The following is a 16189-nucleotide window of genomic DNA, read 5'->3' as shown; positions in this document are numbered from 1 at the left end:
TCTCTCTCTCTCTCTCTCTCTCTCTCTCTCTCTCTCTCTCTCTCTCTCTCGTTCTTATTTCTTATTATTTTATTTTTTCTAAAACTTTAACCGAATTTTGTGTACTTTCTTCAAGGATTTACATATATTCCATAAATTATAACGTAATGCAATATTTATTATTGTTCAACAAGTATCACGTATTATTTAATTACAAGATGCGAAAAGATATACTAAGCTTATTGTTACTTAATCTTTAGATTGCCGGCATTTTTTCGTTAAAATAGTTTTTTTTCTCGAAAATTTTTCTATAGAAATAACGTACACATGATGCAGAATATCGAGATTTATGCAGAGTCACAAAAGGCTTTCTCGGCAGGGAACGTACGACCAACAAAAAAAATTTTTATTTTCTCAAAAAGTATATTTGGGGGTTTTTTGTATCGCTGATTCCAATTTTGAGCATAGATTTATGAAATCTCTAAACGTAATATTGACAACATAAACGTATAGACTTTAGCATTACCCAGAGCTAACGACATAAACATAGAAAGTTTGTACCTCCTTTTGAACTTTTCTTTTTTGTTTGGTTTTTAATTTATTTTTTACTTATATATATATTTTTAATTATATGTATATCTTTCAATATTTCTATTTTTTTTTATATTTTGGGCAACATACACACATACATGTTTGCAATTAGTAAAATACCACTAAAAGTGATGGTATTTTAATCCACATTCCAGAATTACAAAGTGGCTTTCCCGGCAGTCTAAAAATTAAAAGCAATTTTCATATTAGATATAGATTTTGAAATATAATTGTGATGTTTTATCGGTCAACATAACGATACAAATAATCCCAAGCGTAAAGAACTGAGTTATTAGTTTGCCGAACTTTCGCAACAGTCGTTCGTTACGTGTCATATCAGAAAAAAGATCATTTCTTTTTGTTCAAGACGAGAAGTAACTTACGAGACCAATCATGAGTTTTTGATATTTGTTTTCTTCCGAGCAACTTCTAAGTGCATTCTATGTCGAAAGTTAATAGAAATACCTTAAGTTCATGATTGCATCCTTTCCGCCTTCGTCAGATTTTTTTTTAACTTTTAATTTATTTCATCCGTCAATTCAGATGAGTTTCGCTCTTCTAAAATAAAACTGCATGAGAAAATGTCAAGAGTGCATGTCATTCTTTGTTATAAGTTATATACTCAACACACATTTGCTTTACTTCAAAATGTTTTTGTTGGGCACTTTCTCAAAGAGGGTAATTTCTTGACATTGAAGAGAATAGAAACAAAGAATATCTTTATAATTGAGCACTTTTTCTTCTTTGTTGCATAATATATTTATTATTTATACATTATCTAAGATTTGCATTGACAATGACACTGTTAAATTTGACACTATACAGTGTCAATTTGGCACTGTATATATGACTCTAACTAAACTTTATTGTAAGCGCAGTGATTACTGAGAAAAATGATTTATGTTAGAAAATGAAGAAGTATGCATAATTTTTGCACGATAAAGTAAATATTTTGATGTAATAAAAATTGTAGAGTCTATTCTAACGATTGCAATGCGATGTATTCGATGAACAATTTTATATTATTTAAAACTTGTGATTTCTTATATGAATTCATGTATCTAGATTAAATCGATTAATTTCAAAGATGATATAAATTCATAATTTTCAAGAATCTAAATATTATAATAAAACGTTATAGAAAAACATTAACTTAAATATTCTGAATTGAATGTTTTTTCTATAACACTCGTATTTTATGAAAATACAGCAAATTAATATATGTCTGCAATATAACATTATCTAAAAGTATTATTTTAAACGTGTCAGTATAAAATTATTATTTGATCGTTATTAGGTGGACATCACCGAACTCTGCCCATCAGCCACTGTACTAGCACAACAATTGACTCATGTAGAACTCGAAAGACTCTCTTATATTGGGCCCGAGGAATTTGTGCAGGCTTTCGCCAAAGTAAGTTTATTTCAAAACAGAATTACAATTTTCTTACACCTGATAAGTTATGTTATAAATATTTTTACAGCAATTTAATATTTGTATCACAATTATACATTAAATACTATTATTTTTATTATTTTGTCAGGAGTCACCGCATTTAGAAACATCTTTCAAAGATATGAAGAAAACCCGGAATCTCGAATCGTACGTTCAATGGTTTAATAGACTGAGCTACTTCGTAGCGACGGAAGTTTGTAAGGTAAATATGATAGCTTTGTATCAATATTCTTTGTACATTTTGTGCATAATTTTTATTACTTATTATTTAATCTAATTCTTATTATTTAATCAAAATTTGTTAATAAATGATACAAAAATATATTTCTCAAATTTGTCAAAAGGATGACAAAAAGTACTAGACATTTTATAATAACAAGTTTCTCCCTTTTTTAGCACGCAAAGAAGAAGCAACGCGTTCGTGTCGTCGAATACTGGATTGAGACTGCTCGTGAATGTTTTAACATTGGCAATTTCAATTCTTTGATGGCGATCATCGCTGGCCTCAATATGTCCCCGATATCTCGCTTGAAAAAAACAGTAAGAGGGAATACATACATTTCTTTTCAATTTTGATGATAATATTCATGCTTATTTTGAATATTGGAAGAAAAAATAATAACACACATTTATAGAATATCTTATATTTTTATTAAATCTCTCGCATAATAGGAAATTGTAAAGACAATTCTAAATTTATATACAGTTATCTTCAACATTATAAATATTTTCTATAACCAACATATGTGTATATTAAATCGACGTAATTGCTTCACAAATTTAAAATTTTGGAGTAACGAGTTCCATTGCGTCCGGCAAATTGAAATCGGTATCGATACATTTTATTCGCTCGGGACAATGCATACATATACAATACATGTATGTATCTCTCAATTTTTCGATCACCTCAGCAAGAGCGTATTTGAAAAGTGCGAATATTCGCAAATGGTTAGCGTCGACGCATTTTTTGTGTTAGAATGTAGTGTCGGGAAAGGAAGGGAAATAATGGTGAAATGACACAACCGGTATATCCATTCGTTTACACCTCTTCGCGGGATTGTACGTGAGAGCAATAAACGCCCTGTAATCCTCGTAAATCGAGAGTAGTGCGCTATGATGTTTAACATTGAGTATAATACCGAGTATAACACCGAGTAAAACACCGAGAGTTAAATTTTCGCACCGTTTCTATGCGAAGAAAAAAGCTATTAGGAGCGAAGGAAAAAGTTATTTTGATTATACTTTTGCATGTATAATCGATTTAATCCAAGATAAACCATTAAATAAACTCTTGTCTCATATAATAGTATTAGTTTTAGTTTTCAAATGATAATTTAACTTAATTTTTATACTTCACAGAAATTAGTTCTATGAAGTTGTTTCTAGTGTACCACCGATAAAATAGATGTTAGACAATCGCCCGCGTCGACGAAAAGAAAGCGAAAACAGAGCAATCGAATTAGCTTGATTTTTCTACCGCGATTGGCCGTGACACCGCAGAAAAGACCCGAAATGTAGCTCGCGATTTGAGTTAATTAAAAAGTTTCAAGTCAAACGGCGTTGCTCGGCAACGTTGTTCTCGTGCTATTGCCGTTCCTTTCGTCTCGTTGGGAATTAGCTAATTGCCCGACCAGCGTTCCACGTCCACGGGAGAGGACTCGCACTATTACGTATTCTCGATTTCCACGCGGATGCACTCCATCCATTTATTCCTTTAATCCAGTCGTCGTTCCCAGTGGAACGCTCTCTCGGACAACGCTTCCGAAAGCTTCCATATCTTTAATATTTATCTCGACAATAATGATGGAGCAAGATGCATTATTTCACGAGAAGAAATTGATCTTTAATAACTGTTCATAATTACATAATAAGAAAGTTATTATAGAAACTTATTAAAAAATGTCTAATATTCACGTAAATTGAATAGATTATATCAGATTGAAATTTTTTAGTATTAAAATCTTAAAATATTATATATTAAAATTATTACTCAAACAACAACGGAACTAAACGGCAAATCGGAGTCGCGCATAGGTATTGGAGTGCAAGTAACAATATCATTCAATTTGAATGCAGATTCAATAAGATAGAAAATATTGTAATAATTTTAAATAATAATGATAGTAACAGTATATTTAATATTTACAGATAACATCTTTGCATGATATTCATTGAAATATAATTTGTCATGATTTTAAAACAGTTTATGTTAATAAGAGTGAACTAAAATAAACATCGGATTTCTATTGTGTTTTGTATATGCAAATTAAAATAATCAGCTATATCAGAAACTTTAAATAAATATAATTACAAAAATTTATTATATCACCTAGCCAATGAGAAGCTAAATAGAAATTAATTAAAGCATAGAATGAGTGACTTTGAACCTTGCAATAACAATTTGCAAACGAAGAGAAACTCGGATTGGAAGAACAATCGCAAACTGATGTTGTTTCTTGCATTATTATTCGTACTACTGTCATCGCAATTTCGCGCTTTTCTTCTAACGCCATCGACATGTTATTAAATTCGAATCTATTTATATCATAGAAAGTAATTTTATAACTAACTAAATAAAGATAAAACGAAAAAGGAACGATATTACTCGTTTCGATATTACTCGATGTGAAACAAAATGACGCCGGCGAAAAAAAAAACAAATGTGTCTATCACGAGTGGAAAAATAGAAGAACAGACACAACGTGAATTTTACATCTCTTCTTATATGATGAATAAAAAATAATCGAAACACGTATCATTCGTAAAACCTCTCGTTCGGAAATGCTCCTTTGTCATTTTATCATACAACTACCCTATTCTAATTTATTTTCTTAATTTTATCTCAAATTTATCTGTACAGCTTTTCACATTTAAACAGGGGGACATAATATTGAGAATAATCGCATTAGCGAATAATTTTTTCACTACGAATGGACTACTATAATAGATCTTGCATTTTTTCTCAAAGTTAGAGCATTTTTTAAGAGTCAAAGTTATTATTGAAATTTTAATAGATATTGGCAATGAAAACGTTTTATAGATTAAAAGATAAATATACTTATAAATATACCCACAAAAGAAACGGGTCACTGTAATGTTACAGTTATCCGTTTTTTTTTGCAAGTAAGTGTATTTTTATGATGTATGAAAAACAAAATGTTTTTCTTGCAAAATTTTAAATTAAAATTTACCGAAAAAATTAAATTGAAAATAAAATACGATAAGCGCCACTTGACGGTCAAAGTTAGACGTTGAACTAATATTTATACGTATTTTTATTTTAATAAATTTATTTCAGAAATATGATTGTGCGCCGTTACTGTCGATCTTTCAACGCAATCCATTTCAAATATTAATCTCCTCAAATTTAATCTTGAAAAACTGTAATAAACTTATTACGAAAAATATTGTTAGCATTCCGTACTAGAGATCCAAGTTCGACTCCCGGCCGAATATAATATTTTTCGCAATAAGTTTATTACAGTTTTTCAAGATTAAATTTGGGGGGGGGGGTTATTAATATTTCAAATGGATTGCGTTGAAAGTCTGACAGTAACGACGCGCAATCATATTTTCGAAATAAATTCATTTAAATAAGAATACGTATAAGTACAATATTAATTTCACATCTAACTTTGACCGTGTGGCGCTTCTCGTATTTAGGTGATGTACTCACATAAAACGGTTTTAATTCCAATCTTTTATTATTGAAAATAAAATATTTATTCAATTCTGAATATTTTAATTATTGTAAAAATTGCAAAAAATCAATGATCTGAAAATTTGTAACTCAATATTTAAATATAAATGATGCATATTTTTATAGTAAAATACTTATATAATAACATTCCAAGTACTTTTACTATATATTTCTTATACTATATATTTTTTTATTTTAAATAAAAATAGAAGTTGATAAATTGTTGCACGCTTTATAGCAAGAAACAAAATAATCCTCTTATCTTCTTTTTAATAACACAATCGTGCCACGAATCGAATCAAGAAATATCGAACTATGGAAAACTAATATTTTCTCGTTTTCAATTACAAGTTTAACCAACCGTTTTTCCTTTTCTTCTTATTTTCTCCCCTACTTCCTTTCTTTTTTTCTCTCCCCCTCCTCTCTCTCTCTCTCTCTCTCTCTCTCTCTCTCTCTCTCTCTCTGTTTGATATAAGCTCCTTGTGCTATTTACAACATTTATTTGATTCGATCAATTGATTTATATAGAAGGTGGGTGAAATAATTGTTAAAATTTTCAACAAACAATAGTGCTGTCAGTAATGCATGGGATTTGTTCGATAATTTTTGTTAATGAAAATTTAACGCTCTCTACTTTTGTGCGAACATATGATTGGAACTCCATTTATGTGCAAAAGCAACTATGAAATGTTTCGCAGTAATTGGATCGTCAGCAATTAATTAATTTTTTTATATATGCAAGATAATCGAGAATAAGTAACCGAGGGAGTAACCACTTTTGAATTTCGGTGTACAATCTGTCAAAAGTCCGATGAAGTCTGGTGAAGTCCGATGAAGTCCGGTGAAGTCCGATGAAGTCTGAGAAAGTCCGGTGGGGTCCAACGAAGTCCGATGAATTCCGGTGAAGTCAGATGAATTCCGGTGAAATCCGATGAAGTTCGGTGAAATCTTAAATTCCGAAGTCCAGGTGTACACCTATTTTTTGAGTGGTTATCCCCTGGAGAATAACGCAATTATACATCTTAAATTTTCAATTTTTCTACATAACACAAATTTTTATCTTTATTGAAAATTATGTTAATTTAAAAAACTTTTCGCTTCTCGCATGCATGCATGCACAAAAAATAAATAATATTTGTCCATGATTTGTTTCCATTCGTTTTATGCTGAATGTAACTTATGTTTGTAATTTTATTTATTCAATGATGAAATTTTTACATTTTACAAATATTTTTTATACTTAAAATCAAATTTAAAACCAAGTTTCTTAAGTTACAAAAATTTTTAATAATATAGTTTAAAAATGATAAATTTACAAATAGATAAAAATGGTATAGACGAGAAGATGCTTGAAAGATAACAGCAACTCGGAGAATCTCATAAAATGTAAAAATTCATACATATAATAAATCTTCATATCAAAACTTGTTCTAAAAATAAACATTAAAATATTTTTAATTTTATGTATGCGTATTATATTATAAATAAAATACATCTTATTGCATAACTTATAAAACTGAAAATATATCAGATATTACACATTTCAAAATATCAATATATTTTTAAAAAACAAATACTATCAGTTTTAATATTTATGATATTCCTGTTATTTTTATAAATTAATTTTCTTAGATTAGAAGATTCCGAGACTATTATTTGTATAAAATTATGCTTGTTAACACAATTATATCCTTCTTTAATGATTTGTTAATCAATTAGATTTTGCTAACTTCAGATTTTTTATTAGATTTTGAAAATAGCTTTTGCCGAAGAAGATTCCTTATTACTTGCATCCCCTGCGTCCTATTATTCCTATTATTTTGCTGATCTTTTTCTGCAGAAAAAGTAGATTCTGTTCTTTTCATACGATAGTATTCCGACGTCCTTTCCAGCGCAACCAGTTTCAATTTACCGGATCTGGCAGAAGTCCCTGATTGCTACTGTTTTTGCTCTAGACGAGCATTTCCGGTAGAGTCAAGTCGGGCTAAGAAAAATGGCTCTCACGTCAGGCAGGCGGAAGTCTTTGGAGATCAAGTATCTATGAGACAGGATCAGAAGTCAAATCTTGGCGGACAAAATAAGATTTTGAAATAGAAATTTATTTAAAGGGATAGATGATCCATTAATTATAAACATGTGTTTAAAAAGAAGGAATGTAATTAAAGACAGATTTTTACATTAAAAAAATTTTGAACTTTTACTTAAAAAATATATATGCATAGCTTAGGTATGTTTTTTATTGTAATATTTATTGTAATATTTTGAAAATAAAAGGAAAGAAATAAAAAGTAAAGAAATTAAAAATATATTTATCAATATCAAAAGATTTTTAAAAAATAAGAAGACTAGGAAAGAATAAAAACATTTCAATCATAACCTTAAATATAAAAATCTCTTGAATCAAGATACAAGCATTATCCATTGACTATCTATATTCGTAGTAGTATTCTTAAACGAATAAAACTTCACACCAGAGGATCAATCATGTAACATTTTTCTTAGAGCGGAAATGTGATAAGTGAAAATTTTATTGTATGTATATGTTGGTACATACATACATATACACATACATAATTTTTACTTTTCACGTTTTCGCGTTAAAGAAAAAAAATTATATAATTGGCTCACAGATCAGATTAAAAAGCGGGATTAAATCGATAAAAATTAAATAAATTTGAAGCTTGAGACAACGGCTCAGATATACATGTTATGCTGCACAAACTAACGTAGCATAAAGGGATATAAGAAAGTGATTGCATGCAATTGCTCTAACTTTTTCTATTTTTTCTAATTTCTGCGGTATTAACCTTCGCGCTGCGTAAATATTGGAGTTATCATACATTTTTATAATTTTCAGTGGTCAAAGATACAATCTGCCAAGTTTTCAATTTTGGAGCATCAGATGGACCCAAGCAGCAATTTCAGTAGTTATCGTAGTACATTGAAGGCCGCAATGTGGCGTAGTGCTGGCGCTACAGATGAACGTCAGCGAATCGTAGTGCCCTTTTTCAGCCTTCTCGTTAAGGACTTGTACTTCCTCAACGAGGGTTGTAGTAATAAGTAAGTAATATTAAATATATTGCAAGCTATTCATATAATTTTACAGAACACATAATTTAAATTATAATTTTACAGCAGTATACATAATTTAAATTATAATTTTACAGCATACATAATTTAAATTATGTACACAATATACATATTTTATAAAATTAATTATAATTATAATTATAAACCCTCATATCCCTATATCACAGACATATAAGAAGTAATTATACACACATGCTGCACTTTTATGCTATTTAATGTGTATGTGCGTGCGTGCGTGCGTGCGTGCGTGCGTGCGTGCGTGCGTGTGTGTGTATGCGTGCGTGTGCGTGTGTGCGTGCGTGCGTCCATGCGTGCATGCGTGTAGAACACATATATGTATGAACATAATATAAAATACGTACTTGAATGCTCTTATCGTATAATAGTTTATATAATTTTTTAATTTTTAGATATCAATAAAATTGGCATTTTCAGTAGTGTATGGAAATCATCATGTCTCTCACAATATTATAAAAATATCTTGTATTATGTAAAAAAATTAGTAATCTTGAATTTTTCATGAAAAATATAGTTTCAATTTTTTTAGATCACAGGTTGTAATTTATATGAAACAGATAAAGACTACTATCGATATAACGCATCAAATGCAATACGTATCTAAACAACTTTTTTTAGCTAATTAATTTTTGCAACCATGACTGTATTTGTGATTTAATTTCGGCTATTGCAACATTAACTGCATTGTAATAATTTTGATCTGAAGTCAATTCTAACAATCAACGAAGCTATAAGCGATTATTTTGACTTCTGGAATTAGCGATATATGCGATAAAAGTGTGAGCAAAACATTTTTTTTTATTTAATCACCTATCATCCGAGATAATAATTTAAAATAGTTTTAATATTTATTGTAACGATACTGTGTATGAAGATGACCTAATAGAAGGTTGAAACATATGTTTATATATGTTTTATATATTTTATATTTTTATTAAAAAACATTAGTTTTTAAAGATTGTTTTTCCACATCAAGCTCCTATGTAGTCTTTTATGCTCCTTATAAATAATAATTTGATTTATTCATAAAGCCATTTTAATTTATATTAATTTTTGATGATCAAGTTTAATTATACGTTTCAGACTGCCAAACGGTCACATCAACTTTGAGAAATTCTGGCAATTAGCGAAACAAGTGACCGAATTTATAGCGTGGAAACAAGTTGCCTGTCCATTCGAGAAGAATCCGCGCGTCATTGCCTTCCTCCAAGCGAGCCCCGTACTCACAGAAAATAGTAAGAGATATCCATTCTCTGTTCCGTTGTGGAAATACGAAGATATGGAATTGTTTCATTTTTAATTTTTTTTTCTACAGCACTTGCGTTAGCATCTTTTGAATGTGAGCCGCCTGATAATAATCCGGAAAAAGAACGTTATAAAGCTTTAAAGTGAGTACAAATATATATAATATATTTTGTATCATTATTATTCAGGCACAACATTTTTTTGGATATAACTGTTATTATAATTGCTTTCATAATTGTTTTATAATTGTTTGTGTATTAAAAAATATATATGTATACATATTATACAGAGTGTCCCATTTTAAATAATGCATTAAGATTTCTCGAAAACTATGGTAGATACGGAAAAATGTTTCAAATAAAAGTTGTATGGTTCGAAGAGGGACATAAGGTCAGATCAAGGTCACGTTGATTTTTTAAAATGAAACCCCCTATTTTCATTACATTTTCTTATAGCTTACCTCGAGAGCTTTTCAAAACACTATAATATACAATAATATTTTTTCATTAAGTATTTTTCGAGTTATAAGGCTCGAAAGTTACAGTACAGCCGGCATTAGCATTACGCAAGTTGTCCGACCGACGGCTAAAACCTTATGAATGTTGTTCCGGATCATGTCCTGTATAACATTTGTCAAAATCAAGGCCATTGGAGATTGTACCTCTTATTTTCATTTTTACATATAAATGAATTTTTATACGTGCAAAAATGAAAATAAGAGAAATAATCTCCAATGGCCTTGATTTTGACAAATGTTATACAGGACATGATCCGGAACAACATTCATAAGGTTTTAGCCGTCGGTCGGACAACTTGTGTAATGCTAATGCAGACTGTAACTTTCGAGCTTTATAACTCGAAAAATACTTAACGTCACCCAAGATCAAATGGTACCTTCTTATGTCCCCTTTAGAATTATACAACTTTTATTCAAAACATTTGTCCGTGTCTACTATAGTTTTCGAGAAATCTTAATGCATTATTTAAAATGGGACATCCTGTATACAGGTAATATATAAATTCACATCGAACTATTTAAGCATCTAAGATCCAGTTTAACCGTTAAGGGCATTTATTTCCTATTAGTTATGAATTTTTAAAAATTCATTCTTGCAGAAAAAATAATGTAAAACTTTTGTATTTTGTAATTAAAACTCGTATTATGTAAGCAAGAAATAAGTATTCTTTACAATTGTGTTATAGGTCTGAGATGAATGCCCAGTGAAAGCAAGCTATGCCGAAATATACTGAATGGGAACGATATTGATATGAATATATATGAAGATACATTTATAAATATTAATATATTCGTAATCGTAATTAGTTTATATGCAGAGATAATAAGAAGAAAAATAAAAAATAGATGATAAAGCAACAGTGGATTGAAGTATTACTAGGGCAACTTACATGAAATTAAGTATTTCTGTCTTGCGAATTTATCGTAACAAGAAACTCTCAATAACACATTAAATCTCAATTTGGCATTTTCATTAGTATCATCTAATCGATCAGAACAACTGTACTAATTTTTCTGTTGCATTTTTTAAATTATATCATATTTGAAAAAGAGAAAAGAAGGGGGGAAAAAGGGAAAGAAAAGTTGATTTAAAAATATTACATTCTAATTCTGATTTTTTAATGGTCAAGCTACTTCGACCGTTTGCAAATATCGAATTATTATGACATCAAGAAACATTATTTATGCAATACAGAGGTAATGAATTGCATTTAAAATTTAATCAACAAGATTGTGTTAATCAATTGATTGCATCTAAATAATTTTAAAATGCTAATTGTCAATAATTGAGATTGTATAGATCGATCGATTTTAATGAATATTCGTAGATCTAATAAGATACTGAATTTGAAGTTTCAATCATCTTGTTGACTAAAAGTTTTTATAATTAACATGGCGCGAATATAAAGTTGAGGACACCTCGAAAATGATTATGAAATTCGCTTGACAATGTCACATAGCCGTAAGTATAGTTCCTAAGTCTTTGGCTCGTCGGAATCGTTTTTCTCGAGCGGAAACCAAACCGCGATTCTTTATTTTTTCGGATAATTCCGGATATAAACCGGAAATTCTTGGGTTCGCTCGAAAGAGACGCGATCGGCGCGTTGAACTTTTGTATATAATCCTTTTGATATACGCTAACAGACTCCTAGATATAAGAGGTAGGGTCGTTCCTGTAGAGTAAGCCTGTAAGTAAGCGATAAATTCGAAAGGTATATCGTAAGGATTGTCGTACACGTACTTAAGAGGATGAGAAACTAATTACGAGGATGGTCAATCGAAGCTAGAAATATAAAAAAGTCAAAAATTTCGGCAATACCACACGACTCTATCGTGAACTCGAGTTGTGTTCGATGTATTAATTCCATAAATAATAATCACGTTTTTTGTTTCTCCTGTGACGCACGCGAGTATAATCTGTAAATGAAAAATTGCGCGAATATAGAACTATATGCGATATAATGACTGAAGTATATTCGATTGCAATAATCTCGTATGCATTTTAAAATTTGTCTGCAAATAAAATTGGAGAAATATGCTAAAACACTTAACGTATTGTGGCCATAAATTATTCTTGTGAATTATAACATAATATATTGCAGATTTTTACAAAAATTTATATTTATTTTCCTTCAACATATTTATTACGATAATTTAATTTACAAATGACTAATTATAAGATGTTATAAATTTAGCAATGAAATATATTCATGGATGTGAATCTAAGCACATCTGAATGCCACAAAAATGAAATTATTCAAGTCAAAAATTAACAAAAATTGGCTTTTCACAGGATGAATTGGATTCGGCATTAATTAGCGTGATCAATAAATGTAAATGTATAAAATGCCGTGCCTTCAATCAAATATAGCAGAAGTTAATTGGATGCAAAATTTACAAATTATGAAATATTATGAGATAAAATTATGAAATATTGAATGTCAAAGATGTGTTCATAACCCGTGCGTCGCTGTTTGTCGCGAACTCATATAATTCTTCTATTAATTCGTACTATTCATAATTATATAAATTCATAATTTATTAATTTTTATACTAATCGGAATTGTTGCGATTTTGCTATAATATATTATAGTTTTGCTTAATATGCTAGATAAAATTTCTACTTTTTTTTTATTCAGGCAAATATTTGCTCAGATAAATTTGGAAAAAGAAGATACGTGTTTTCAAACAGTTATAGGGACCAAGAGTTTGTTTCTCCTGGATACGTAAATTTGTCTGTGGCATGATGAAATGTCAAGAAATTTCTATGGCACGATTAAAAAAGAAAACAACACGAACATGTTTTGAAATTCACTCACTGCGTCACAATTTCACAGCCTGAGAGAAAAATTGTATGCAAATCGAAACCACGATCTCATTTAACTGAAAGAGATATACACGTATTGATTAAAGAAATAATAACGTTGTATGATGATATTTAATAATTTTTCGAAACAATATGTTACAAGACATTTTCGATCTCTTTCATTCCTTATTTATTTCGTTTATTTCTATTTGGTCTTTAAAAAATTCATATCCGCTCTCATTTTTTTCTCATGATCAATAAAATAATCGATATTGATATGCTCAGTTAAAAATATCAATCGTAGTTTTTTCTTATTGACGAGAATACTTTCTATTGCATTTTCATACACATTATCGTAGAGATAATTTTAATCTTTTTTTCTTTTACATTTCTCTCTTTCTCCCGTCCTCCCCCTTCCCTCTCTCTCTCTCTCTCTCTCTCTCTCTCTCTCTCTCTCTCTCTCTCTCTCTCTCTCTCTCTCAAGTAACGTATATTTTTATGAAAGTCGTATTTTAATTACATTTTTCTCTCGGCATATGAAGTAAAAAATAACAAGTAGATACGAAAAGCATTTTTATTAGTACGAAGTGTACAAACAGATCGTATAACAAAGAAAGTATCATTTATTGATCGAAACGACAAATTATTATGTGAGCTCTGCGCAAATCAGATCATCGTAAAGAATACTCATCTCGATATATTATTAAGATATTATTAACTCATGTTAACGAGTTATTTATGAAGAGCGATTATCCATTTTATCTGTATACTTTCTTTAATTAATGTTTTTATTGTATATCTTTTATAGATATACATATGTAATTATTATAAATACTTGACTTATGGAGTCATTTTTATTAGTGAATGCCCTTGCCATACACGAACTTCAATGTACGTTTTTTTATCAAGAAATGTTTTTAAAACTTCCTATAAATAATGTATATTAATATATATTATAAAATATAATATACATATATATAAATAATAGATTTAGATAAAAAGAAATACATGAGCATGCGCCGAAACTTGTTGTTATTAACAACATATTTTTTAACATTTTTACAAATTTACAAGCGTGACCAATATAATCCGTCACTGTTTACTTGCCATTTTATAAATATTTTGCTCTCTTTTCGGCTAATATTATTCAATTATTAATAATTCACAAATTCTAACGAGATCTGATTGCACCGCAAGCTCGTGACACTTTTTTCGATAAGTATAAAAACTCGATGATTACACATATACATTATCGTAAATCAATTATTAACGGTAAGATTATATATTGTACCATCTTAAGCGGCATGCGTGTTACATTGTCAATATTCATAGCGTTATATCACGATCGTATATGATCATCATTTGTCTTCTTAAAAAAAAATTCCTATCTCTTTTAATCTCAGTTAGTACAAACATATTCGAAATTACCTCCGTTCATTTTTTGTTCTTCGGATAGCGTTATATTCTTGATGAATTTTCTATAATATTATTTTGTACGATTTTTATAATAAATTTAACGCAATATGTTTGCCAAGTAAAAATTCGTTCTGAACACGCATATGACACAACGATACGAAGCTGTTTTATAATCGAGCAAAACATTTTCTAGTTATTGTCACTATTTCGATCTCTTATAACCTTTTATCATTATCTTTCTCTTCGAAGACACTGATGACATTCTGTAGTTAATAGCACTGTATATAAAAGATGATCATGTGTGTATGTACAATTATACAAGTATCTGTACTTAGATTTAAATTATAGACCGTAACCGAATTTAGGAATCAGCGCAGCGAAACCGGATTTGTTTCGCATCGGGATCTACGATTGATATCGATGATCATAATCGTGGATCGATCAATCCAAAATTGCCTAACACCACTTAAAGCATATACGTACATTCAATTTATTGGGAAATGACGATAACTTTTGCTTAATATCTAGTCATTAGATCATTAGTTTGACCTGAATTTGTGTCATTAAAATAATGGACCAATATTTAACAATTTTTTAAATTAAAATTATTTATGAGAATTCTCTTCACTCGAGATTTCGACTTCCAGAATGCATGTTACATGAATGCGCTATTATTCTCTGCAGCTTTTTTTCTATTGCATACTATTTTAAAGAAGCTTTAGATAGAAGCTTTAAATAGAAGATATTATTTAAATATCTCGGAAAATATATTTTAACGTTTCATAATTTTATTATATTTTTTGTATATCATTATGATATATTTTCTAGCGATACAGATTCGGGTCATTTTACGTCTAAATTAAGTAAATTTAAATTAGATTTAACATTAATTTTATGCTAAGCGTGTGAATTTTTGATCAACATTCCCTTAAGTGATATAAGATCGTAATTGCACCATACAACAAATAAAGGATATCTCCTTTACAGAATTCTGTGAGCAATTCACTTTCTTCTTGTGTGTTATTTTATAGCAAATACAATTGATGTATGTAATATTTTCTAATTACTTTTTCTGCATACGTACTGAAAAACTTCATGGCAAATTTCAAACGACAAATCTTATGTACGAGATTGTTATTTAATACCTAATTTTTTTTCTAAGAAAAACAATCATGTATCTAATATGATTTGTAAACTTGTTTTTATTCGTAAACATTTGTAAACAAGACAAAATTGATATTTATTACGTATGTTATGATGTAAACATACAAATGTTTACAAATGTGTAACATACTCTTCAAAATATAAAGTTGAATTTTAATTCTACAAAGATTGCACCGAAAATGATGATTATCGATCGTTACTATAAAT

General features: G+C 29.3%; 1 protein-coding gene across 1 annotated transcript in view; it reads left to right on the top strand.

Moving 5' to 3' along the window:
* Positions 1-11664, top strand: part of LOC108722522 (uncharacterized) — a 303847-nt gene extending 292183 nt beyond the window's left edge. Inside the window, exons 7-13 of the mRNA XM_018447671.1 lie at positions 1868-1984; positions 2115-2228; positions 2423-2566; positions 8584-8786; positions 9918-10069; positions 10150-10222; positions 11283-11664. Coding sequence (XP_018303173.1) covers positions 1868-1984; positions 2115-2228; positions 2423-2566; positions 8584-8786; positions 9918-10069; positions 10150-10222; positions 11283-11304 — 825 coding nt within the window. The 3' untranslated portion in view covers positions 11305-11664. The remainder of the gene's footprint in view (positions 1-1867; positions 1985-2114; positions 2229-2422; positions 2567-8583; positions 8787-9917; positions 10070-10149; positions 10223-11282) is intronic.
* Positions 11665-16189: the final 4525 nt, after the last annotated feature.

Source organism: Mycetomoellerius zeteki, unplaced genomic scaffold, assembly GCF_001594055.1.
Source record: "Mycetomoellerius zeteki isolate Tzet28-1 unplaced genomic scaffold, Tzet1.0 scaffold206, whole genome shotgun sequence".
NCBI classification, from domain to species: Eukaryota; Metazoa; Arthropoda; class Insecta; order Hymenoptera; family Formicidae; genus Mycetomoellerius; species Mycetomoellerius zeteki.
Note: the sequence above shows the minus strand (reverse complement) of the source record. Positions and strands in the feature narration are given on the sequence as shown.